At 40.8% G+C, this 27,406-nt stretch overlaps 2 protein-coding genes and 1 long non-coding RNA gene across 6 annotated transcripts in view; 1 reads left to right on the top strand and 2 right to left on the bottom strand.

Annotated features, from left to right (window-relative positions):
* The first annotated feature begins 1,187 nt into the window (after positions 1–1,187).
* Positions 1,188–11,145, top strand: LOC129837954 (NF-kappa-B inhibitor delta-like). The gene is made up of 11 exons (XM_055904548.1): positions 1,188–3,069; positions 6,167–6,328; positions 6,458–6,699; positions 6,839–7,056; positions 7,242–7,347; positions 7,491–7,637; positions 7,750–7,801; positions 7,924–8,090; positions 8,387–8,503; positions 8,740–8,904; positions 8,998–11,145. The coding sequence occupies exons 1-11, from the start codon at positions 3,054–3,056 to the stop codon at positions 9,067–9,069; spliced, it is 1,464 nt and encodes a 487-aa protein (XP_055760523.1). The 5' UTR covers positions 1,188–3,053; the 3' UTR covers positions 9,070–11,145.
* Positions 11,144–13,351, bottom strand: LOC129837956 (uncharacterized). Its single transcript, XR_008756792.1, has 2 exons — positions 12,485–13,351; positions 11,144–12,406 (listed from the first exon to the last, which is right to left on the bottom strand). It is a non-coding gene; the product is annotated as an uncharacterized LOC129837956 (long non-coding RNA).
* Positions 13,352–16,254: 2,903 nt separating this feature from the next.
* LOC129837955 (FXYD domain-containing ion transport regulator 6-like) overlaps positions 16,255–27,406 on the bottom strand; it is a 28,414-nt gene continuing 17,262 nt past the window's right edge. For all 4 annotated transcript variants that reach the window (XM_055904549.1, XM_055904551.1, XM_055904550.1 and 1 more), the window contains 3 exons: positions 26,071–26,107; positions 16,711–16,751; positions 16,255–16,588 (listed from right to left, as the gene is read on the bottom strand). In XM_055904549.1, coding sequence (XP_055760524.1) covers positions 16,578–16,588; positions 16,711–16,751; positions 26,071–26,107 — 89 coding nt within the window. In that variant the 3' untranslated portion in view covers positions 16,255–16,577. The remainder of the gene's footprint in view (positions 16,589–16,710; positions 16,752–26,070; positions 26,108–27,406) is intronic.

Raw genomic sequence — 27,406 nt, 5'->3', positions numbered from 1 at the left:
TCCTGACTTCCCTGAACAGTTGCATATCGCGGGGACTCTTCGATGCTATTGCAGTTCGCCACAGGATGTTTTTGTGCTGGTCGAGGGCAGTCAGGTCTGGAGTGAACCAAGGGCTATATCTGTTCCTAGTTCTGCATTTTTTGAACGGAGCATGCTTGTCTAATATGGTGAGGAAGTAACTTTTAAAGAATGACCAGGCATCCTCAACTGACGGGATGAGGTCAATATCCTTCCAGGGTACCCGGGCCAGGTCGATTAGAAAGGCCTGCTCGCAGAAGTGTTTTAGGGAGCGTTTGACAGTGATGAGGGGTGGTCGTTTGACCACGGACCCGTAGCGGATACAGGCAATGAGACAGTGATTGCTGAGCTCTTGATTGAAGACAGCAGAGGTGTATTTGGAGGGCAAGTTGGTCAGGATAATGTCTATTAGGGTGCCCATGTTTACGGATTTAGGGTTGTACCTGGTGGGTTCCTTGATGATTTGTGTGAGATTGAGGGCATCTAGCTTAGATTGTAGGACTGCCGGGGTGTTAAGCATATCCCAGTTTAGGTCACCTAACAGAACAAACTCTGAAGCTAGATGGGGGGCGATCAATTCACAGATGGTGTCCAGAGCACAGCTGGGAGCTGAGGGGGGTCGGTAGGAGGCGGCAACAGTGAGAGACTTATTTCTGGAGAGATTAATTTTTTTAATTAGAAGTTCGAACTGTTTGGGCATAGACCTGGAAAGTATGACAGAACTTTGCAGGCTATCTCTGCAGTAGATTGCAACTCCTCCCCCTTTGGCAGTTCTATCTTGACGGAAAGTGTTATAGTTGGGTATGGAAATCTCAGAATTTTTGGTGGCCTTCCTAAGCCAGGATTCAGACACGGCAAGGACATCAGGGTTGGCAGAGTGTGCTAAAGCGGTGAGTAAGACAAACTTAGGGAAGAGGCTTCTGATGTTGACATGCATGAGACCAAGGCTTTTTGGATCACAGAAGTCAACAAATGAGGGTGCCTGGGGACATGCAGGGCCTGGGTTTACCTCCACATCACCCGAGGAACAGAGGAGTAGTAGGATGAGGGTGAGGCTAAAGGCTATCAGAACTGGTCGCCTAGAGCGTTGGGGACAAGGAATAAAAGGAGCAGATTTATGGGCGTGGTAGAATAGATTCTGGGCATAATGTGCAGACAGGGGTATGGTGGGGCACGGGTACAGCGGAGGCAAGCCCAGGCACTGGGTGATGATAAGAGAGATTGTATCTCTGGACATGCTGGTCTCAATGGGTGAGGTCACCGCATGTGTGGGAGGTGGGACAAAGGAGGTATCATTGCAAACCAAAACAATGATAACTAGCCTGAACAACAGTATACAAGACATATTGATATTTGAGAGAGACATACAGTAAGGCATAAAGTAATTGCAGATCTTGATTGGGAGAGCTAGCTAAAACAACAGGTGAGATAACAGCAGCTAGTCAGCTAACACAGCAACAGCAGGTAAAATGGCGATGACTAGGCAGAGAGGGTCGGATTAACTACACACAGAGCCTGAGTTAAAACACAGAGCCGACAGATAAAACACAAATAAACAGAATGGAGTACCGTGAATTAATGGACAGTCCAGCAGGCATCAGCTATGTAGCCAAGTGATCATAGTGTCCGGGGGGGCAGCCGTAGATGGAGCAGGGAAGCCGCCACTACGCTAGCACGCGGCGTTTAAAGTTAGTAGCCCGGGGGTGGTCTGCTCAGACGGAGCCCGGTTGAGGGCACAGCGGATGAGGTATTCGTCGGCAGACCAGACGTGGTGGTGCGGCGGGGGGCCGTGTCGACAGAGAATCCAAGCCAGATGGCGAAAGAGGTATTGTAGAATTTTGTTTGCTAACTGGTGCTAGCTTCGTGGCAGTGGCACTAGCTGCAAGCTAGCTGTGAGGATCAGAAGTAGTGGCTCAGGGATTACGAAAGGAATCTGGCGTTGTTGTGAAGAGACAGTCCGATGCTGGTAAATTGGTGAGTAATATCCAGGCTAATAACAGGGCTGGTGTCTGTGCAGAAGGTAAAAGATGCTAGCAGTGGCTAAAAATGACTAAATAGCTTGTAGCTGATTAGCTGGTTAGCTACTGGGGGTTCTTGAATGTGTTCCAAAGTTAAAAAGTTAAAAAATAATAGCGATTCCGTATCACATTGGGTGAGGTAGGTTACCGGAAGGTAAAATTGAATTAAAAATCGAAAAGAGATAGAAAAAAATAATATATATATACAAAAAATACAAAAGTACACGAGAGGACGAAACAGAACACGCCTACACTGCTTACGCCATCTTGGATTCAAGTCAGCCATATCATCTATGTTTTTTTAAGGCAGTAAATGAGGCTGAATGGACTGTTTCGCTGCCAAACAAGGCTCCGCTCATAGCCAGTTGTAGCAGTGGGAAGATGTTGGGACTGCTGTTGGGACAGATTTATGTAGGCCGTTTGTGATCACAGTTTGTCACCGTTAAACGGCAATTAATGTATTGTTTAGTGTTGTGTTGTGTAGTGGCTTTACTGGCATGCATACCACTTTTTGCCCCACCAAGATTCACATGTTAAAATCACCACTGACACACACAAAACACATACAAACAAATTAGAAGGTAACCTGGTAGCCAAAATCATCCCCACACTTTGAATCAGAACATACATTGTTAATTCAGAAAATATTGTGGAAAGTCAGTTGGTTAACATAACAAATATTATCTCTGTCTACACCCTCCTCTTCCCTCCCTCCCTCACCCTCCATCTCTGAGCAAGTGGAGCGTTGCGCTGCGCTTTGATGTGGTGCTCTTGCGCACCCAATGTTCACAGACTATAGTGGGCGTGGTGTTGGAAATGGAGATGGCGTCACCGGCAACGTGTTATGTGTGTACATAGTAGCAAGATTACAACGAGCCTGTGACAGAAGAGACACACAAATCTGACACTTACAGCAGGATCAGGAACCGCTGCGAATTCAAACCCTGAAGAAGAGACATCAAATATTTTGGACCAAGAGGAGCTGACAAGGTGCTACAAAGAAAAAGGGATTCTGACATGCACTGGCAGAAATGTGAGTGTTTGTTATGTTGATGATGAATATGACATTGACTCGCAGGCTACTAATAAGCCTAGATACGAATATTGTGATCATATAGCGGATGTTGTGTCATTGACAATCAAAAGCTATTTTTTACATTCTCTTGCTGCTCAGTTTTGAACATCCATTCCTAATGTCTAAGTTACATCATTGTTTTGATTAATAAGTGGCAAGTAGCCTACAAGTCAGGACTAACATTCAAAAGAAATGAGGGTTGTTATAAAGTGGGTAGGCCTATATCATATCATACAATTGAGTGCATCAAACTAATGTGAGATTGTTAAAAACGTTAATATTAAGAAGTTAAGTCAACATTTATAAGCAATGATGAAAACAATAGCCTACTTTTGCGTATTGAAAACAGACAGTGGGGAAACCCTCTCAACCCTCGCCCATATTCGTAACATCTCAGTTCACCTTTTAACCGTGGGTGTGAAGGTGGAATCCGGATAGGCTATTTTACACACGCAATAATGAACTTGATTTTGCGCAGTGCCACTGCCGGCGACGGACATAGTGTCGCATACTAGTCAATCCTATGCAATATATTAGTCTACACAGTGCCACACTCATTGAGGAAGTTCAATTCGTTTTCTCTGCTCGGCACCGTATCATATTGAGCCAGAAAACAGAACGGTCGTCGGAATCCCCGCCGCCCACGCGCATGACTAAATGGCCAGGGGTTTCCGCGATTTAAATATTACATCGCAACAGCGTTCAGATAGGGTATCCCAGGTAGCCCTGTCTCCTTGTCATGGATCGTTTAACTAACGTCCCAACTTTGACAACTGTAAAAATCGACATTTGAAGATGTTTAGTGCAATAGGCTGATGTAAATATCTTTCTGCACTGATATAATTATTTGTCTGCCTAATGATGTACTGTAACTCTAGGTTCAAATGGACTTGTAGAGTACTACGTGCATTATTCTATACCCAAACTCAAGTAGCAATATGCTTTATAGAGCACTACATCACTATGTAGGTAATATTACAGACTACAGCTAGGACATTTGTTGCCTGCTTGGTGACAAAGAACATCTATTGAGGACAGTTCTCCCTCTCTGTGGGTATTTTAAAATAAATACTGGCTTTGGACATGGACAGTAGACTGCATTTAAGGGTTAATACCCGACTGTAGCCTATCCTGTATCTGTAGGGGGGTTATTCTATCCCCCAAGATGCACTACTAGTCAAATATTTGCATGAGATTATTTTTGGGTAGGCACACCTGCTGTCTACAGTATGCACCACTGGCAAGAGCTGCCCTTCCGTGTGTAGATCACCCTTTCTCTCTCACCCCTGTGAGGCATCCCCTCTATTAGTATTCATCCCTCCTACACTGTGGTGAATGTTGAGAAATGACGTAGGGGGATTCACTGACGTAGGGGGATTCACTTTACAGTATCTGATGATGTATGGTATGAAGATGAACTCATTAGATACATTGGAATAAGGTCTTGAGATGGTCACAACCCATTTTCAGTTTCATTTTACCAATATGTCATAGTTTGGCAAATTGATTCTTATTTGGCCTATAACAGTAGTAGCAATACATTTTTAATAATAATATAATACAATAGGAGTCTCTTACAGTAATGTTTATAATCATTGTTATAAGGTATGAAAATTGCGCATGTAATTGATGTAATGTTTAATTTTAGTTTAGCTACAAGACCTTGGCATCTCCCGTCTTATTTTTAGTTATGCAAGTGCCAGTAGTCTGTCTTTTATTCCTTACTCAGCAAGACAGTAAACTGAGGAAAGAGAAAATAAATGAGAGAAAAAATTGAGAGACAAGTAAAACTCAGGTCCAAGAGAAGAGAGAGACAAGGAACAGAACGTTAATAACTTCTGGAGTTTCCACAATTGCAGAACAAAAAGGCAGTTCCTCCTTTGTATCCATTTGAGTGGCTTCAAGTGATACCAAACTTTCCTCGCTGTAAGAGGGATACGAAAAGTGAAAATGCAACACACCCCTCAACCAGGCATTCACTATACTCTCGCTCTCGAGTCAGCGATTTTGACGTTCTACTGAAACTGTGTTGATGGCACTACAAAAGTGTGTTTTTATCACTCCTTCCTATGTTCACTGAATCCCCTTGAGGAATAGATGAGACTCCTGTAGCATTCAAATATGTTATTGCAACTAGACCAAAAACTCAGGCTCACCCCCCAAAAAGCCCCCTTTCTATGGCTTGATTGTCTTCCAAGAAAAAGACAGGTGATGTGAGATATCTGCGAGAAACAATCTACTCCATGACCACATTTATGAATCATCATGCTAATAGTCAGACACTATGTTATGGCTGCCAGCCCAGACACACAGCAGAGCAGACATGGCCCACGTTTATATGTTCACTCTTCACTTCTGGGTTGTAACGTGCTCTCGGCACACACAGCAGTGACAGGAAGGTGTTGTGGTTTACCACAGCCAGCGTAACGGAGCTAGACAGGAAAGAGTCACAGAAAATGTGTAGTGGCAAGCCTCCACATGGTAGTGGTTCTATTGAATCTATCTGTTAGTTCTGACCTCACAGCCTGTTTTCCTAATGGAATAGGTTCCTCAGAGCTCTCTCTCTACCTGTTTATGCTCCTCAGTGGAAATGTCGCTTTGTCTTTCACGTGCGGGGTGATGACTTCGAGGAAAACTACCCTGTTTTGCTGCACACGAGCAATATCAAGCTGGAAACCTCAGATACCTATATTTTTCACCACTATCTCTCTTTCCTCTGGCTGCTGAATGGAACAGAAAGTGATGGGGAAAAAGAGTAAACATGATATCATAGATGAATCATGGTAAATCACAAAGCTGGAGAATGGCCTCTTTTTGCCAATCCTTTCAATCCAAAAACTAAAGAATGAAGCGTTATCCAAAATTACCACATTACTTCATATTATGTCATAACACTATACCAACAGCCTTAGCTGTGTCGCTCTGTAGTAATACATGTCTGATAAGAATAGTAGACCATTGTAGAAAAGCACCCCAATAGAGAAAAAATGTCACGGTCGACTTCATGACTATCCACCAAAGATCTTTCATTGCAACATCACCTTTGTCTCCACAGCACCGAAGGAGAAGCCGTGTTACACTCTTCCCACAGTGAAGAAACTCCTGGAGCAGAAGAGGAAGAGGGAAACCTCCTCGACGGCAACAACCAGTACCGGTGTCTCCACTGCCACTGTCCTCTCCCAACAGGTGTCAACACCAGAGAAGTCTACCTCAACAAGTGAGTACTGCTTGAATCACCCATGTAAGCCCTTTGCAACCCAACCAGACCTGGGTCAAATACATTGTCAAATGATTCAAATACTTTTCCATTGACATTGACAGATGGGTTAACTTGTGACCCTCCCAGGTGTAGCCAGCAGCTACTCAGATATGGCAGTGGGGTATGAGAGATGGGGTCCTATGGATGAGCACCAAGCCCTCTCGGCCATACAGGAAGGTCCATTCTCCCCTATGGGGAACAATTACTTCTCCAGCCCATCCTCCTCAATGGACTACAGCCATACTCCGGCCTACGGCCCTCAGATGGCCTCCAGCTACAACACACAGCAGATTCAGGACTACCCAGACACCAGGATGCCTCAGCATTATGTAAGGAGGACTGGTTTCTCGAACAGAAGCAATTTGACATTACATCATCATTTTGACTACTTGTTGTTCACGTGCTATTAAGTACATGAACAGTATGTGCTATAGCATTTCTGATGATAGCAATATTTTTACTTTACAGACGGAGTGTCCAGTGACCGAGGCTGTGTCTAGTTTGGTTCCTTCTGGGCCCCTGCAGACCGCTGTCTTCCCCTGGTCGTCGGGGGCCCTGGGCCCCACAGAACCTGTCCAGCAGGTGTTTAGTGGCCAGATGGATGTCACTAAGCTGGAGGAAGCCAGGATGTTCCTCAGAGGGATGGACTACAGCAGAACCACCTGGCAGGATGACGACGGAGACACGTAAGTGTGTGTGTGTGTATCATCAGCTTGTGACCTGATTTTGAGAAAGTAGACATGACTAAGTTTGAGAAAATGTTAAGAGAAACTTGGCAAATTAAAGTGTCTTATGTCTCATGAGATTTTACAACATTTTCGACTGTAGGTGTCACCTGAAACCAATTTGTCACGTTGTCTCGTCTTGTCAGGATTCTGCATATTTATACAGCCAAAGGCCTGAGGGAGTATGCATTCGCTGCAGCAGAGAGGCTTGCTGAGCTGGGAAGGCTAGACTCCAAGGAACACAAGGGGAAGGTATGCACCAAGAAGACACTTCTTCTTTAGAGAACACAGGATTGAGTTCAACCCAAATATGCTTCCTCTAAAATAAATGTGTGGATGCCATACATATTGAGCCTTAGTTTAATAGCATTAACCCCCCCTATCCTGTATCCCAGACTGCTTTGCTGGTGGCGGTGACTGCTAACCATCCGGAAATCGTCCAGGATCTGCTGTCTTTAGGGGCGGATATAAATGCCTGTGATGTCAAAGGTCAAACAGCACTTCATCTTGCTGCCACCTATGGCTTCCCCAGGGTTATGCAGGTAAACCAGCAGCACTGCCTTCAACCAAAGTGATCATCTGTTAGGGCTCAATCTAGATAAATAACAGAATGATGTGAATAACCATTTTCAATCTTTGGATCTGTATTTGTAGGTTATTCTCTCCATTGGGCCTGGAGTGAACCTGGAGGCTCGCAATTTTGAAGGTAACATCCAGTCAAATGAGAAGAGCACAACCATTACTCAAAAGACATCTGACAAAAGATATAGTAAGACAACAGAATAAGTAACAACAATAGAATAAACTATTTTCCCACTCCTGTCTCAGGTCTGACTCCTCTGCACTGTGCAGCCATCTCCCACAGTGGCACCGTGAAGACTCTCTCCTCCCTCTCCTCCACAGGGCTGGGTGATGCCAGCCTCCATGCTCTAGCAGAGGAGAAGCTCTCCTGGCTGCAGATGCTACTCAACACCGGAGCCTCCCTGACCAGCCAGGTACTGAATGCAATACGTAAATGTAACATACCAGAGTTAGTATTTTAGAGCCAGTGTTCTACAAGAGGTGCCAGTACTCAATAAGTAGAAAACACCATCTATACCTCCGTCCTCCCAAGGGAATGGCATGGTTCATTTTGGTAGAAAATAAATCAAATCTGGAGCTATTAGTCAGCTTTTTGTCTACCCAACCTCACACCTGCAAAAATCTATGATGGGTTTTGAATATTTTCCTCACTTTCGGCACATTGCGGTTTCCTTTGGAGGCTTCATACAGTGTTTTCCTCTGTTTCCAGGAAATCAAAAGTAACAAGACTGTTCTTCACCTGGCTGTGAAGGAGGGGAACATCCAGCTGGTTCGCCATCTGCTGAAGACCCCCCTAGACAACATGAGGGACTTTGTCAACATGAAGGTCAGTGCTGCTGTGAGATTGTCCGCTCTTCAAAGGTGTAGAGAAACTGACCAGTGTCCTGAGACTCCATGAAAAGAGAAAGGAGAGGTATAACTTCTTCAGCAGTGTGTGAAAAGGTGAAAGGAAAAGAGTGAAAAGAAAGGGAGACTCATCGACAGTGTGTGCATATCTAATTATTGCCTTAGTGTTGGTCAATACTCACAGCTTCATGATTCCCTTTAACTCCTCACCGGCAGGCCCACGGTCATACCGCACTGCACATGGCTGCTGGTCTCCATGGCAGCCCACACCAGGAGGAGATGCTGAGGCTGCTGCTGAGCAGAGGGGCCGACCCCAGAATCCGCAACCTGGAGAACGATCAGCCTGCACACCTGCTGCAGAGTGGACCCCACGGGGAACAGGTGAGCAGTCAGACAGACAGACAGACTACAAATGGCCATTTTGTTTCATTCATATAATCTCAGCTCACCTATTCCTGTCCCGTCTGTTTTCAGCTCAAGCTCATCCTGAAGAAGCGAAGTGCTTCCTCTCGTCGACGTGTAATGTCCTTACAGGACCAAGAGTGACCCGGACTACTTTTTATGTCCCTGTGTATCCCTCCACCTCTTTTCAGAGGAAGTACTGAAGGTCTGTACTGTAGGTTGAATCCAGACATCTGTACTTCCAACAGGGAGGGATTCTAGCGTATCTTCATGTGAGGATTTTCAAACACTGCGAATCTCTATATAGAGCATTCACTTTGAAACTATATGTGTGATTGACATGATTTTGGTCCCTATCTGAATTCAGTTAGCAATGACGTTTATGTATTTTTCTAGCTTAATGGGCGGCTATTGTTTTTGTTTAATGGATAGCCAGCAATGAGCAGTGGTAACAGGTGGTATTCCAGTCCCCCCTGACATTACTGTCACTCAGTACAACCTTGATTTCTATGAAATCGTTTACATTATATTCAAAGACTTCCCAGACTCATTGTGTGAGTACCCTCCCAGCCGGGAAGCCCTCCTTAGAGGTATATCTGAGGAGGGTTTCTGGGCTACCACCCCCACTCATTCTCTTGTCAAAACTTCCCACCATGGTCAGAAATCATATTGGTTTGTTGAAAGGTGGTTGTTGTTTCACTAAGCATGTAACACAGTGTACCATTGTGCGCATGCTTTCAATGTCTTTTATAACTTAACTAGGTATTTTCTTTTTATATTTGATATATTCACAGCACTCATTGAATAGCTAATATTTTGTCATTGGTGGAAAAAGTACTCAAAAGTCATACTTGAGTAAAAGTAAAGATACCTTAATAGAAAATGACTCAACTAAAAGTGAAAGTCACCCAGTAAAATATTACTTCAGTAAAAGTGTAAAAGTATTTGGTTTTAAATATACTTAAGTACCATAAGTAAATAGAATTGCTGAAATGTACTTAAGTATCAAAAGTAAAAGTATTCATATTTTCAAATCCTTATATATATATTTTTAATTTACAGATAGCCAGGGGCACACTACAACACTCATTTGTGTTAAGTGAGTCCGCCAGATCAGAGGCAATAGGGATGACCAGGGATGTTCTTTTGATACGTGCGTGAATTGGACCATTTCCCTGTCAAAATGTAACAAGTACGTTTGGTTGTCAGAGATAATGTATGGAGTAAAAAGTACATTATTTTCTTTAGGAATGAAGTAAAGTAAAAGTAAAAGTAGTCAAAAATATGAATAGTAAAGTAAAGTACAGATACCCCAAAAAACGTAGTACTTTAAAGTAGTTTTACTTTAAGTACTTTACACCCTGTATATTGTCTCATTCATACTATGACTTATGGAAAGAACATTTTACATTTACTGTGTAAAGGGAATATGTTGATATTGACCACACATGCTATATAATATTATATAACATATCAACAGTGTATACAATGTAGTACCATTAGTATTTATTTCTTAAAGGGCATTATAGGAGGAGTATTTCAGTTATGACTCGTTTCACCTTAAAGTAATCAGGTATTTTCAAACATGACTCATGATTGAAAATACCACAACATGTTTTGTTGTGACAAGAAAACATCCATCACTTACTCATATACCTTTTATGACTGTTTAAAAAAAAAAATCTCCAATGAGGTAGCATGCATGTGCCCTTTGAAATATTGTTGTAGTGAATATGCTACTTCATCATTGTAAGTGGCATAGAAAATACAATAAAATAAAACATCTCATTGTAGATATGACACAACATTTCCCCAGACTTGAATGTGATTTCCTCTAGTTTTGGAACCTGGGCAGTCTTAGTCTAGGAACATACAGAGATGTCTTTATGTGTTCCTAGGTCTAAATCATAGGTGAGTTAACATGAAGGAGAATAACTAATGTTATCGTTCAAAAATGGTACTAGAGAATCTGGTGATTTTGGCTGCTTGGGTCTACTTTGACAGTTTGTAACAGTGTAAAACTGCTGTTACTTTTCACTGAATGTATCCTTCTGATTAACTGAATTGCCTAAACTTTACGCTGGAATTAAATCTGTTCTTCAAATATCTCTATTTGTTATCTATTTAATACTCTATTTTAATCCACATGTATGTATTGATAAAGGTTCAGATCAAAAGATATGGGAAATAACTGTAAACAATAAATCAAATAAGACCATTGTATACAGGGTGATTTTTATTGCAGCAGCTGTCTTATTGGTTAGCTCTGGTGAGAATCACACCACTCGCTCAGTATCAGGCATTACTAGTGCTGCATACCGGTAAATAAAAATATCTGAAGATAACAGACATTGTACTTGCAGCAAGTTAGAAACAGCTCTAAATAATGATAATACAGACATTTTATTTGCAGGTAGTTACTGTGCCTTCTTATCTTAATGTATTGACCTTTTCATTAAGCTTAAACTCATACACTTTTAAAATGCCTACTCCTTCAACCCAAGGTAATACCTTTTTAGTGCTTTGAATGATTCTACTCGTGCAATCTAATTTAAAATGCATTAGGAGAAAGAAAAAGGCTGTTGACATACAATACTATACTGGTGGCACCCTTTTACAGAACCCAGAGAATGATAGGAGACTTCATTCCTGCTTCTGTTTCAAATTGCTGTAAAATTAACATCTGACATGGGGTTGACATTCTTCTCATTGCCACCTAGAACACAACCACCCACGACAATCCACTTAATGCCATCAGAAATGACAGCAGATAGATCCTGAGCCAACCATCAGTAAAACACAGTGGGATAATGGGGTTGGTTTGATATCTTAATGCATGCTTGAGGTTATTAATACAGGTTCAATGTGAAATCCTAAATGTAAAAGACCTCTCTCTCACGACTGGATAATACAGTTGTAGATTTCTAAAGTGCATTGAGAGTACTATACAGTAAAACGAGACATGCAATCAACTTTCTTGGGTGTGCATGAAGTCAAAGCAAGGAACAGAGAGAGCACAGCATTCAGTTCTGTTTCAACACTACCCATATCATGATATAGATTTACAGTGCACCTGAAAGCTGATCTTGGGCCAGGTATGTTTTTTTGCTTTTAGGTGCTTTTGGTGCAGATTGGGGTAAGGATAAACCCCAAATCAGCACTGAAGGCTACTTTACATTCTCTCCTGGGCAAGGTAGATTGATAGCACCTAATACACAAGTCACAAAGACGGTTAAGAGTAACATCTTCATCTTGGCTTGGCTTGATATACATTTTATTTAAATCAAGAATGACAATTCAGTCATTCTTCTGGTCAGCTTGGACTGGGTGTGCACCATACTTGATGTTCCAATGGGTGCTGGTGTGTGTCAGCCATAAATGTGAGAGTGTGTTATTGTGTGTGTTGGCCTCTCTGCAGCACCTCCCATGGTGACTCTCCCTCGCCTCCATGCACACTTCATCTATACTGTTTGAGGAGGCACTGCAACACAAGATAGAGGACAGAGTGTGTTATTTTTCTCTCTCTCTCCCTCCCTACCTCCCTCCCATGGCGGCTTACCCTCTGTCTTTGGTATTTGGGTGCCGGCTGGATTAGAGCTGAAAACGAGAAGACAAGAAAAGACAGTTATTCACTATAACACAAGGAGAGAAAGGGAATTAAAGGAAGCAATCCTGGATAGTTCTGACAGTTCAGTTCACCTCAAAGCTTTGTGGAAACAACCACAACGTAACCAAGATCATGTGTGTTCTGACCAAAGAGAAGGTATTTTAGAGGGATTAGGTCAACTGTATCCATGCACAGAAGGGGCTGGGGCCACAAAGCTTTGACGATCACAGGATTCAATTTGGGGCAAAATGCAGAGATTTGTCAGGATCTTCCCAATCGGTGTCCTCTCTCAAAGGGTAGGGGAGAGGGAGAGACTGGGTCGGCATGCCATTGGCTGTAAACATACACTCTTTGAGGCCATCCACCCACACTGCCAACCCATGCAACAACGGCCCCCATTCTCAACCAAGGGGCCCCAAAAAAGTCCTAATGCAGGACATTTCCTTAATATTGTTCGGTTGACAAGAACATTTTATTTTCTAAAATGTCAAAGATGGCACAGAGTTAGACTACTAGACTATCTTGAGACATTTGACTGTAATATGCTGCTCTGTATAAGGGGGATTGCTTAATTAGTTGAATGGCTGGGCAGTGTTGTTGGATTTAGGGAGGGAGGGCGGGACTGTAATATCTTAACCAATAGGCAGCATTCAGACATGGGCTCCACTGTGGGAGAGGAGAGACGGGGAAACAACAGACATGGTAACAGTAAAATAGTATTAGTAAAGCCATCCTGTATTTGGTGGGGACTCCTCTTCCAAAGTCGGATGCATTCCACATGCACAGGCGGAGCAACTGCCAAGCCATGTGCAAACTCTTACTTGGAAGACGATTTTGAGCATGTGAGTTTTTTACCTGTTGAAGGGATGAAAAGTTACAGTAACCTTCAGAGAGTTACGGGTGAGCATGTGACAGACTAGCCGGTGTGTGTGCAAGTATACTTACTAAGAGCTATTAGGATACCAGACACAAACAAGATCACACCAATGATGACCCCTGTAGTTCGAAGTGTCTCATAATCTGAAACCACAAAAAAAATCTAGAATCATGACCATTAGTAGTAGTAACATGGTACAACTCACATGCCATGTATTGGGCCGACTCAAATAACAAATGAATCCATTCTAATGAATTCACTCACCATATTCAAAGTCACTTTGATCATGAAACGTAAATTCTGTACAGAAAACACAAATTATTAATCAGAATCATCCACATTAGGCCTAATAACAAGGTTCTAATATTATGTAATGTAAGTTATAAAAGACGGCAGAATCTTGCAGTGCTGGAGAAGTGAACAGCCAAAAACCCGAGTCCAAGCTCATGGGGACGCCCTTTTGGGATGGGAGTCGGTTCAGCACCATGGACAGCAGAACTAGACCGGTTTTGGGAAAACGTCGAAATATGAGTAGCCTAATGTGGACAGATTTTGCTCTCGTATTAATCACTGATTCTAAGTTGGCATACTAATGATAGCGTTGAAAGCAATTGCAATTTGAGTTAATGCGTTATTTTTGCTTAATGTGATCACACGAATAGACCAACTGGAAATAAAATCAAAGCGCTACACCAACAGGAATATTTTATGCGTAAATCTTCCAGTTTACTAGGCGTTTTCTTAAGACGACCACATATGTCTCAGTGCTGCTTGACTGCGGAGCGCTGATCAATGCAGGGTCTTTGCTCAGCAGAAAAAGACCGCCCACAGCAAGTGGGTTAGAAGCGCACGAGAGGCGTTCAGTGCAACGCGATTTACAAGACAATCAATCAAGTTGCATGTATCGATTATCCATATCGGATGTGTTCAAAAATAGAACAATCCTAATAATTGTTAGTACAATATTTTATTTTATACACTAAATTGCTGTCCACACCGCTGGTGCTGAACTGTTCTCCAATATCTTCAGATGAGAGCTCCCAGCCATAGTTCAAGTAAATATGCTATCTCTTGACTTTAACGAGCAGTAGGCTATAAGATCATCTTGGCAGCACTTATTAAACAGAGCGTCGACAATGCGGATTTATGTTGCTGAACCCCCACTTTATGTAATGGCTAAGTTGGCGCTTTCAACTTCTCCCCAGCGCACTACCCCTCCCCTCTTGCACCCTGATGGGCAAGCCAACACAACCATTCACAAATGATAAGAAAACCATTAATTTACAAAAAAGACGGTGAGTATTACGTAATTAGAAAAATAATAAGCAATATGTTCATATATTAAACGGAAATGGATCAAAACATGGGAAAAGTAGCCTAGCCTGTAATGGCGCTCTAGCAGCAATGCACCAATTGTTCATCAATTCCATAAATTAGAACTTGATGGGATGAGTCTAGGAGCAAGCTTAGCCAAAATAATTGATGTGCAAGAACAGCTTGAGCAAAGAACCTGTACCTAAAACACTGAACTGAAGAACAACAAAAACATTATGAAACTCACTATGTAGTTTCAATTGTTTTGGTCTTTTTAAATTTAAAGATGCTCTAGCATAGGCTACATTCAGTAGAAGACAAACCTTTAGTTGCCATGACTGCAGTGTGGATATACTGGGTCTTCGTCTGAGTCTCTCTTGCGCCCCGATGCAGGTTTTCAGGTCAGCGGACAGAAAATGGGAAGACGCGCACTTTTGAGGTGTGTGGAGTAGGATTGGAAGAAAATAAAGAAAACTGCGGCTCAATAAAGTAAATTGCACCAACACTTAGAAGGCATGAGGGGGGTCCTCTGGTGGTGATGCACAGGCACTGCATTCGGTTATAGGCTGTTCAATACTGCAGCTTCAGTCTACTGAGGTATCCCCCAAAGACCGTGTGAAGTTGAAAAAAAATGTGCCTGCCAATGCGGATGGTTTTCTACTGCACTCGAGTAGCCTACTATCAATATGCCCGAGGAGCCTGGGAAACTGCGAGAGGAGGAATGCGCTAACAGGTTTCTCCTGTAATGCGGCAAGAAGATATTCCTAGCAACAGAGCAACAAGGGAGAGGCTGTGCACAAAGGAATTCCCGTCTTCTCATCTATATAAAAATACACAGAGTAAATGTACAGTAAAGAAAACATCTGCAAGTCCCTGGTGGTGTTATAGGTAGAAAATGCATGTAATCTTTTATGCAATAATTTTACTCTAGTTTAATGAGCTACATTATTTCACAAGGAATGCCTTAGTTAGCCCATATTTGAGTGACCAAGTGAATTTAGGAGAATTCTTATCATTTCAAATGGGAATTATGATTTCAAGTATTTTCCTAATGGGATGATAAAAAGGTTTAACTTATGCAGTAAACCCCCCTCTTCTTTCGATTGTGGCCACTTTCCTAGATGGAGTCAATACATCTGTCACTATTGAAAAGCTGTCTTTGACAGGTCCTCTCCCTCATCCATCCTGCAGCTAGATCCTCTTTGGCCAAGAATATACCAATAACCATAACGGAGTTATTTTCATGCTAAAATTATCATTTTTTGTTTTACAAAAGTGGCCTATCAGATTGGCATGCAACAATGGTTATAGACAATAGGCTGCAGCATGTTTGATGTTGCTGCACTTGTCAGGAGGTTGAATGAATTCATCTACTATTGCCTGCAGAAAGGTGCAACATCAGCAAAACGGGTGTGCTGAATATCCATTAGAACTGCGCTACTGGGGAAAGACTGTGCCAGTAGCAGTGACTGACAGGGAGACCATCTATGCCAGTGACTGATTGTGGGAAAAGTCGGAACACAACAAACAATTACCCATCTACATCACTTTATTTAACAGTGTGGAAATATTACAATTGAAAATAGTCATAAATAGTAAACTTCTAACTTACAAAATCGCTTGTTCATGTGTGTCTATCAAATATGACAGAAGGTTTTATAGCCGACCCTACTGCATCAACCAATGTCAGAATACTGTCGCTGTAGATTCATTTCATATAGAAAAAAGAGAAAATAAAAAACATGTCAAGAGAACATATCAGCAGATTTAAAAAAGGAGCCTTGTGCTCTCTGGGAGATAGCCATAGTTAGTCCTCCACTGTCCAATGCTGCAGCCTGGTGGCGAGATGTTACATCACTGGGGACCTGAGAGCAGAATGGTAAACATGATGAGATGTATTGGTTTCATAAATAAAATGATACATACAAAATCAGACGTTTGATAAAGACCAATATGCCATTGAAGACAAAGATATAGATGATTTTACCTGTCACAGCCCCTGCCTCTGCCTCAGGTACCCCAGCAGGCCTAAGAGAGGAAAATTGAAAACAAACAGGTAAACCACTAGAGCAAAATCACTACTTGGACAGTGATTAAAAAGTATACAATACCTAACCAAGCCATCTAAACCCTTAAACATAGGGGGAAAATGTATTAAAACTCAAACTGAGTACTGAAGCTTCTGTCTAACTGTTAAGAATATTCTAAAAAGCTCCTCTTACGGGTCTAGAGATTACAGGCCTTACAATGAACTCAGTCAAGGGTTGGGGTCCAAACACTTCAGCCCTCAAATTAAGTGGCCACTTCTGATGAGGTATCATGACGTCTGACAAGTATACACTTGCAGGGCAAGGGGCGAGGGAGGAGAAGGTGCCAAGATGGCGGCTTGAACAGATGCTTTTTTACCGAGCTCCGTACCAAAATTCAGAAAGATTGTGAAAAAAAAACAAGTTTACAGTCATTACTATTTTTATTTGTTCAAGATATAACAACTTTCCTGTTACTGGAATAATAATTGGATCATTTATTTCGGCATGTCCAAGCAAAGTCGCGACAAAAAAAGAAAGGAAGAAGTTAGCCGTTCTATTGCTAATCAACAAGAGAGAAACGTGCTTATAGACAACTGCCATAACTACGCTTGCCCTATGGATACTATCATGCTTTCGAATGCTGTTGAAGATGACGAATTCCCCTCTTTACCGGTTACTCCGTGCAAACCTCCACCCTCCAAAAAACCCAACATAAACTCTGACATCGTGGCTACCCTCTCCTTACTCATCAACTCCAGGTCTGACGCCATTGAGTAAATGGTTGGCGCGAACACCATGGTTATCGAAGGCATGAAAAAGACTGTGGAGTTTGCATGTGGTGAAATCAAGGATGTGAAAACGAGAGTGGCAAAAGTTGAAAAAAGTGTGGAAAAGAATAACAATGTCTACCATAGACGTCTCACTGATCTGGAACAATACACAAGAAGATGGAACCTGAGACTCTACGGCTTGCCAGAGGTGGAGAATGAAGATGTGCGAGGAGAGGCCATCTGCAAAGAAGTTATGCCTGCAGAGAAAAACAAAGTTGGTGATACCATCGACGTTGTGCATCGCCTCGACAAGAAGCAACAGCAAAACAATTCAAGACCAAGGGGTATCATCATCCTCTTCACTGCCAGATTCTACCGGGATGCTGTCTGGAAAGCTGCTAGGAAGAATGCCTTCCTTCAGAGCCATGGTATGCGTTTCGCCGATCATCTCAGTCCGGAGGACATAGAAAGAAGGAACAAGTTGTGGCCAAGGATCAAGATAGCACGAAATTAGGGAAAGGCTGCTTACTTCGGAGGACGAGGCTTCATCAACGGTTCAGAAATCCATATTCCTCCCTAAAATCTCACCAAAAGGAACAGGTTGATGGTTTCAGCCATGGTATTCTCATTTTCCTTATGTTGTTTACCTAACAAGCATCAGGTGACTATTTTTCAGGAATACTCAGGTACCTCAATTTATTAGTTTGTTCTTGTATGACCAGAAGGCCTATTTTGTTTACAAACTTCAAAGGAGATTGAAAGCTGTATTTATTATTTATGTATACAGTAATTAAGATACTGTTTTAAAGGGTATACAGGTCTGCTCTGACTTTACACGGTTATTGTTCCATTTAGTTATTAATACTTATTTCCAAAAAAAGATCTTAGGAATGTGTATATATAAAACATTTTTATTCAAGTATTTTATGATCAGTTTTCATATGCACTTAAAATAGTAGGTACCCTTTTATTTAAATTATTATTTTATATTTTATTTCTCAGAATAGTTCCTGATTACACTAAAGAGGGTTTTTTGTCTCTCTTACTACAAGAACCGTTGGTTTGGTCTTGAACATAATTTTCAGTTGAGTTGAATTTCAAAGCCGGATAACGTCTAGTTCAAAGTTTATGGAATAAGATATTTTCACTTTAAATTGACTTATATGGTGCAGATCTCGGTTCCTTATCGTTTATGTTCACTGCTCCTACGTCTTTGACTCATCCTACTACAGTTTATACTTGTATATAATCTTTGTTGTTTTGTCTTTGTCTTTAGTTTCTCTTAATGCTAGGGGGTTACGAAACAAAGCGCAAGGCCTTATTTTTATTTGCTAAACAATTTCAAACAGATTTTTGCTTTCTTCAAGAGTCTCACTCAATTTCGACTGATGCCAACAGTGAATGATGAATTGCTTGAATCTATAGAGAAACATATACTTCATTGGTTATCTAAATTTCCCAATTTGTTATTATTGATTGGAGGGGACTTTAACATTACAATAGAACATTGATACATGGCCCCCAGGTAGACCAACCAATCAGAATTTGGGTTCAATACTTTTTATGGAAAAGTTTGATCTTATTGATATATGGAGAGAGAGGTTTCCGGCCGACAGATCATTCACTTGGAGTAACAAAACAGGTTCCAGACAATCCAGAATAGATTTTTGGCTTATATCCAAATGTATTGATAGTGAGTGTGTTACTACAAATAATGTACTACTCCCCTCACAGACCATAGGGCCATTTACATTGATACTAACCTTGGTAGAGCATCCTACTGGAAGCTAAATAGCTCATTATTAAATAATGATATAGTTAAATATCTGCTCTCACACTTTTGGGAAAGGGCTTGTGAAGAAAAAACTTATTGCAAGAACTGGGAGCTCTTTAAATTTGAGGTGTCCAAATACCTTAGAAAATATGGTAGTAATCTTGCTAAGACTAGAAGAGCTGAGGAGGAAAAGGTGATCATTAAGATAACTTCCCTTTCTCAGAGGTCCCTAGCCGGCCTCTTGGGGGAGGAGAAGATGGAACTGATTGAGTTACAAAATAAACTGTATAATATATATAGATTAAATAAAATAGATAATATATAGATTAAATCAACTGGATAATATATAGAGATTAAATCAACTGGATAATATATATAGATTAAAAGCAGAAGGAGCCTTTATTAGATCTAGGAAAAAATGGATTGAGGAGGGAGAACAGAATTCATCCTATTTCTTTAGACTTGAGAAATTTCACTCTAAAAATAACACTATCCATAAATTAAACATTGATGGTGTTATTACAGATGACCAAAAAATAATCTCTAAATACTGTAGCAATTTTTACAGAAAATTGTATAGCTCTACAGGAATCCACAGATATATGTTTTTTTAACTCACTGAATAATGTTCACTCTATCAGTGATATAGAATCTGAGCATTGTGATGAACCCATCAAAGTTGAAGAGATTATAGAGTCTATCAAACATCTAAAGAACAATAAATCACCAGGTGTTGATGGAATTACATCAGAATTTTACAAATTATTTCTGGAACAAATAGCTCCCTTCCTATTTGAAGTCTTTTTAGAGAGTATTAAAAACAATGTTCTCCCTCCTACAATGAGTCAGGGGTTAATAACACTGATACCTAAGCCTAAAAAAGAAGTGCTGCTCATCGATAACTGGCGTCCAATTTGTCTTCTTAATAATGACTATAAGATATTAGCCTTACTACTTGCAAAAATAATTAAAGAAGTTCTGCATGCAATCATTGATGAAACACAGTCTGGCTTCATGAGGAACAGACATATTTCTAACAATGTCAGACTAGTATTAGACATGCTTGACTACTCAGACCTAATAACTGAGGATAGCTTCATATTATTTTTAGATTTTTATAAGGCATTTGACACAGTAGAGCATCAGTTTCTCTTCCACTCCCTTGAGAGACTTGGCTTTGGGGATTTTTTTCTGTAAGGCTATTAAGACTCTCTATGCAAATGGTAACAGCTCTATCAAATTGAAATATGGAACCTCAACTAGATTTGAGTTAAAGAGAGGAATTAGGCAAGGTTGTCCTATCTCCCCGTATCTGTTTTTAATAATCACCCAACTTCTTACAAATTCTATAAAAAAAATAGTCCTGTACAAGGTATTTCCAAGCTGGTAAAGAAATTATTATAAGCCAGCTGGCTGATGATACTACACTTTTTCTGAAAGACGCTAACCAAATTACCATATCGATCAATGCGATACAATCCTTTTCCAAAGCGTCTGGTCTATACCTTAACATTAATAAATGTGAACTCATAGCTGTCAAAGATTGTGTGACACCTTTATATTATGGTATTTCAGTTAAAGAAGAACTTACATATTTGGGCATAACCATTACAAAGGATCAGAAGTCTAGAGGCTTACTAAATTTTAACCCTCTTATTAAAAATACCCAGAAGAAGCTAAATCAATGGCTACAGAGGGAGTTATCTTTAAAAGGTAGAGTCCTAATAACCAAGGCCAAAGGTATCTCTAGACTAACATATGGCGCTCTATCTTTATATCTTGACAGTAAAATAAGCAAGGAGATAGACCAGATGCTTTTCAACTTTCTTTGGAGAAACCGTACCCATCACATTAGGAAAACTGTTGTAATGAACACTTATGAGAATGGTGGACTGAATTTTCTGGACTTTACTACTTTAAATAATACTTTTAAGATCATTTGGATAAAACAATTCCTAAGAAGACCCACTTCTATCTGGAATTTTATTCCTCATCATGTCTTCTCTACTTTTGGTGGCCTTAACTTCATGTTGTTGCGCAATTATAATATTGACAAAATTCCAGTGAAACTTTCTGCTTTTCATTGGCAGGTTTTCTTGTCATGGTCCTTAATTTATAAACACAATTTTTCTCCACACAGATATTATATATGGAATAATCGGGATATATTGTATAAAAATACTTCTTTGTTTTTAGAATATTGGTTCCGAAATAATATCCTATTGGTGAGCCAACTGGTAAATGCAGAGGGTCTTTTACTCAGTTATAAGGAATTCTTATCTCTTTACAAGGTCCCTGTAACACCTAAAGATTTTGCAATTGTTTTAGACGCCATTACCTCAGGTGTTGCTCTGTTATTCAGGAACGTGTCAAGACCTGACCCTCAGAGCCTATTGACCCTGTTGACTCAACAGTAGGAAAGATTTGTTTCTCTTTTGGCCCATTCAACAACAGAGCGATACGAACCTTGTTTCAGCAGGATGTTGTATCTATACCTTATGTCATGCCTTATTGGAATGGATTTATTGATAATATCTGTTGGGAAAAAGTTTGGATGTTGACACACACATACCTACTGGTTAACAAAATTAAGGAGGTTTCCTTTAAAATAATTCATAAATATTACCCTGCCAACCACTATATTAAAACCTGTTGAGGACAGAGGGCGCTGTTTTCACTTTGGGGGAAAATCGTGCCCAATTTAAACGGCCTCGTACTCAATTCTTGCTCATACAATATGTATATTATTATTACTATTGGATAGAAAACACTCTCTAGTTTCTAAAACTGTTTGAATTATATCAGTGAGTAAAACAGAACTCATTTGGCACAAACTTCCTGACCAGGAAGTGGAAAATCTGAAATCGATGCTCTGTTCTAGGTCCTGCCTATAAATGGGCATGATACGTATTAGTATACATGCACGTCATACACCTTCCCCTAGATGTCAAGAGGCAGTGAGAGAAGAAATGGAGTGTTTATCTTGGTCTGAGATGGAATAAATCCTCTTGGAATGACGTGTCACCCATTTCCTGTTTTCTGGAAAGCGCGAGGTTGGACCTGGAATTGCCTTCTGAAAACCTTTCGTTATAGGCGACTACTATCTCCGGCTTTGATTTTATTTGATACATGTGACAATATCATCGTAAAGTATGTTTTTTCAATATAGTTTTATTAGACTATTGAAATTTATTCGGGACATTAGGCGTGTTGCATTGTGTGCCTTTGTTCAGGAAGGAGAGCTTCGCGCCACTTGGCTAGTGCGCTTGCTAATTCAAGAGGGAAAAAGGACGTTCAAAATCCAAACAACGATTGTTCTTGACAAAGGACCTCTTGTACAACATTCTGATGGAAGCTCATCAAAAGTAGGACCCATTTTATGATGCTATTTCATATATCTGTCGAACTGTGTACTATTAGTTTTGCGCCCAGGTTTTGGGCACATGCTCGCCATAACGTAAGCCTTATGTCGTAATTAAGTTATTTTTAGAATTCTAACACGGCGATTGCATTAAGAACTAGTGTATCTATCATTTCCTATACAACATGTATTTTTTAGTTATGTTTATGAATAGCTATTTGGTCAGAATATGTGTGTCAGAAAAAGTGTCAGAAAAATATCTGGACGTTGTGGGAAAAAGTAGCTACGTTAGCACAATGTATAACCACTGATTTCAGCTCTAAATACGCACATTTTCGAACAAAACATAAGTGTATGTATAACCTGATGTTATAGGACTGTCATATGATGAAGCATATCAAGGATAGTCAAAAATTATATATCTTTTGCTGGTTTGTTACGATCGCTAACTTTTGCTGCTGGGAAATGGCTTGTGTTTCTGGCTATTGTGGTAAGCTAATATAACGCTATATTGTGTTTTCGCTGTAAAACACTTCGGAATCGGAATCACTTCGCAATCGGAAATATTGTCTGGAATCACAAGATGCCTGTCTTTCATTTGCTGTACACTATGTATTTTTCAGAAATGTTTTATGATGAGTATTTAGGTATTTGACGTTGGTGTCTAATTATTCTGTCTGCTTTCGGTGCAATTTCTGATTGTAGCTGCAATGTAAACTATGATTTATACCTGAAATATGCACATTTTTCGAACAAAACATAGATTTATTGAATAACATGTTATAAGACTGTCATCTGATGAAGTTGGTTCTTGGTTAGTTAGGTTGGCTTTGTGCATGCTACCTGTGCTGTGAAAAATGTCTGTCCTTTTTTGTAAATGGTGGTGAGCTAACATAAATACACGTGCTGTTTTCGCTGTAAAACATTTTAAAAATCGGACATGTTGGCTGGATTCACAAGATGTGTACCTTTCATTTGCTGTATTGGACTTGTTAATATGTGAAAGTTAAATATTTCAAAAAAATATATTTTGAATTTCGCGCTCTGCCTTTTCAGTGGAATGTGGGAGGAGTTCCGCTGGCGGAACGCCACAGCAGTACAGGTTAAGAAGTTTAAGGAAAACATAAATTCAAATTGCTCCTTTTGTAATGACCACCCAGAAACAGTGTTGCATCTTTTTGGCATTGTTTACATGTAAGAAAACTGTGGCAAGACATCAGTAGATTTATAATTGAACACATTTATGAAGATTTTACACTATTGTGGAGAGATGTACTGCTTGGATTCTTTACATACGATAAAAATAAGCTGAAACATTTTTATGTAATTAATTTCATTATTCTTTTGGCCAAATTTCATATACACAAATGTAAATTTACTATCAAAAAAACACAAAAAAAAGGATTAAAAAAAAAGGGGCGAGGGAGGAAGGAATGGACCATCTTTGGCCAGAAATGCATCACTCGTTCATCCTGTGATTGTGTTTTCAGCCACCGGTAGCTTTATATGCGCTACAGTCAATCATGAGTGCATGTCTACTTATATTAAATATATCATTATTAATATACACCTACTGTAAGATAGCTAGCAAATTAATTAGCTAACTAACGTTAGCCTGCCTAACTGGAACTTCTGAAGAAGGAAAATGTTTTATTTCTACAATTGCCAAAAGATAACCAAACAAAAACTAACTTTTTACGAGATGTGTTTGTGCCGTCATGTGCATTAGTAGCACAATTTCTAACTTATTTGCATTAGTTTTTACTTACACTTGTATGTTGACTTCTCCATTGATGTTGTTTTTAAGTTTTCACTGACTTTTCTTAGCGGATGTACAATCGTCGCAAATATTATTATTTGGAGTTTCAGGCCCCGGAGTGAACATAATTGTACACTCGCAAAGCCGAATAAAAGCGAGGACTTGAGGGGCTTATGTTGTAAACTTCCTTTGCTTGGCTAATCATTTGGACCACCCTCCAAGATGGCGACGGAGACTTCCCAAGGGCATTGTTACGTTCCCCAGTTTCTGTGTTGTGGTTTTGTTTGTATGTGTGTGTTTCAGGAAATGGCTTCCTGAAATTCCCCCCAAGCAGCTGATTGGTCGGCCACATCGATGATTGGAGATCTGACCCCGCCCTCTCGTCAGGGGATACAGCCAGTGTTCTGTTGCTCAGAAGAGAGATGATTAGTGTGTCCTGTGTTCGTTGTTAAGCGCTGATGGTTATGTTCTGTGGTTGTTGCTGAGAGAGCTGATTGGTATGTCCTGTATTAATTGTTGCTCAGAGAGAGCTGATGGTTATGTCCTGTGTTTTTTTTTTTTTTTTAAGTAGTTTGTATTATTCTGTTTCATTTGTTCCCAGGGGAGAAGGGTAAGGCACTTAGGGAGTGCGTAGGCAAGAGGCCTGCGGGCATACACAACACGTAGTATTTACTGTCTATGCACACTAGGTAAGACCTGGGCAGACCACCCCCTGTATTTTGGTTAGTGCACCAGGTGGTGCTATGATAGGTAAGTAGTGGGTAGGCAGGTAAGGTAGGAGAGGGGGCTTTGACATTTACTTTCTTTGCTTTGGTTCCGTTCAGTGTGAAGGATGGTTTTGTTATCTTTTTAACAAAAAATATATGCCTTATAGAAATAGGACATGTTAATCACAAAACATAGCGTGACTGCAGAAAAGCTGTTGTTAATCTAGGTGGTCGACTGTGCAAACCAGAAAGTTGAGACAAGATGGAAAAATGCTGAATGATGGAACTGAGCAGTGTAGCCACCGACAAATCAGCTCAAACTTCACAACAAACACTTCCGGATATCTGGATCCTGTGTGCTGTGAGGCTGGGACCAGCCTGGGCACCACCGATAGGCTAGCAAGTTTAAACACGCTAAGCCTCTACTGTGACAGGCCAACTCTAAAGTTGGAACTACATCTGTCACAGTATAAAAGAAGATGTCTGTACTATTTCAGTCAGTTCTCTGCTTTACCCTGCGTGGTGATACAGTGAACCCGTATATACGAAAATTGCATTTACCATTTATCGCTTATGTTAAATAAAAATACTTAAAAGTATATTCGGTGACTCTGAATCACATTTTATCCTGATACCAGATTCGATTGACGATTGAACCTTTTACATCAGCCCCTTTTCCCCAAATTTACGGTGTGAAGGAATAAATTCCCAGTAAACGGTAAATTCTCTGCCTTTGTCATCCTTACTCACACCTACAATCCCATACCTCTTTCACTCCACGGGGAGTTGAGTTGTAGCAGGGTGTTGCGTTCCCTCTTCCTAGAGGCGTACATAACAGGCATAAGGCAAGGGTAAGTGGACGAGGGTGTGTCTTAAGTGTTTGGACCGCACAAAGTTCTTTCTATGCCATGTTTAATCAACACTATATCTTCTTTGTCCAACTTACCGTGACTTCGGACTTGATTTGCATGGGCATTTCTGGCCTGCAGAGAGAGAGAAATTGGTGTGAAGAAGAGCTACTATGATGGAAAGATGATATAGCCAGAGTTGACAGGCCTCTCTCCATCCTAGGTGTCAAAGACACATGCCTGGTAAACTAGCACTAGAATGAAGATGCTGCCTGGTAAACTAGCACTAGAATGAAGATGCTGCCTGGTAAACTAGCACTAGAATGAAGATGCTGCCTGGTAAACTAGCACTAGAATGAAGATGCTGCCTGGTAAACTAGCACTAGAATGAAGATGCTGCCCGGTAAACTAGCACTAGAATGAAGATGCTGCCCGGTAAACTAGCACTAGAATGAAGATGCTGCCCGGTAAACTAGCACTAGAATGAAGATGCTGCCCGGTAAACTAGCACTAGAATGAAGATGCTGCCCGGTAAACTAGCACTAGAATGAAGATGCTGCCCGGTAAACTAGCACTAGAATGAAGATGCTGCCCGGTAAACTAGCACTAGAATGAAGATGCTGCCCGGTAAACTAGCACTAGAATGAAGATGCTGCCTGGTAAACTAGCACTAGAATGAAGATGCTGCCTGGTAAACTAGCACTAGAATGAAGATGCTGCCTGGTAAACTAGCACTAGAATGAAGATGCTGCCTGGTAAACTAGCACTAGAATGAAGATGCTGCCTGGTAAACTAGCACTAGAATGAAGATGCTGCCTGGTAAACTAACACTAGAATGAAGATGCTGCCTGGTAAACTAGCACTAGAATGAAGATGCTGCTTGGTAAACTAACACTAGAATGAAGATACTTCAGCAACTGATCTGTTTCGAAGTTGGAATATTGGGATATTATATATTTTACAAGACCCTATCCAGTAAAAAATACCCAAACTAAGCGCTTGAATGATTGATTTGTACAGCTTGGACAGACCACTAAAGATCCAAAGCCTTCTCTTTGCACATGTGTAGTAGCAGGAGAGGGGGCACTTCCTCTGCCCCCTGTAATGGATGCTTGGAGTAAGAGTTAGGGTGGGTGGGGGGCTGCAGCTATGCCTGGGGTGGATGAGTGCAAGAACATGAGATGAGGGGAAAAGGCTGCATAGTGTCCAGGTCAGTTTTAGTCAGTGCCCTAGATGTGCAGATGTCTACAGGGTAGAGAGGTGTTGGGTGTCCTGGGGGTCTGGGCGTTGTGCAAGGCATGTTGGCCTGCGTCCCAGCAAGTAACTGATCCCAGGCTTGTTCATAAGGACTGGACTGGTAAAGGGCTGTCCAATGGATCAGCGCAGAAATACAACAATTATGGAATGATATTGGTACAGTAGAAATAAACGTAT

This window comes from Salvelinus fontinalis, chromosome 38 (genome assembly GCF_029448725.1).
Source record: "Salvelinus fontinalis isolate EN_2023a chromosome 38, ASM2944872v1, whole genome shotgun sequence".
NCBI lineage: Eukaryota > Metazoa > Chordata > Actinopteri > Salmoniformes > Salmonidae > Salvelinus > Salvelinus fontinalis.
Note: the sequence above shows the minus strand (reverse complement) of the source record. Positions and strands in the feature narration are given on the sequence as shown.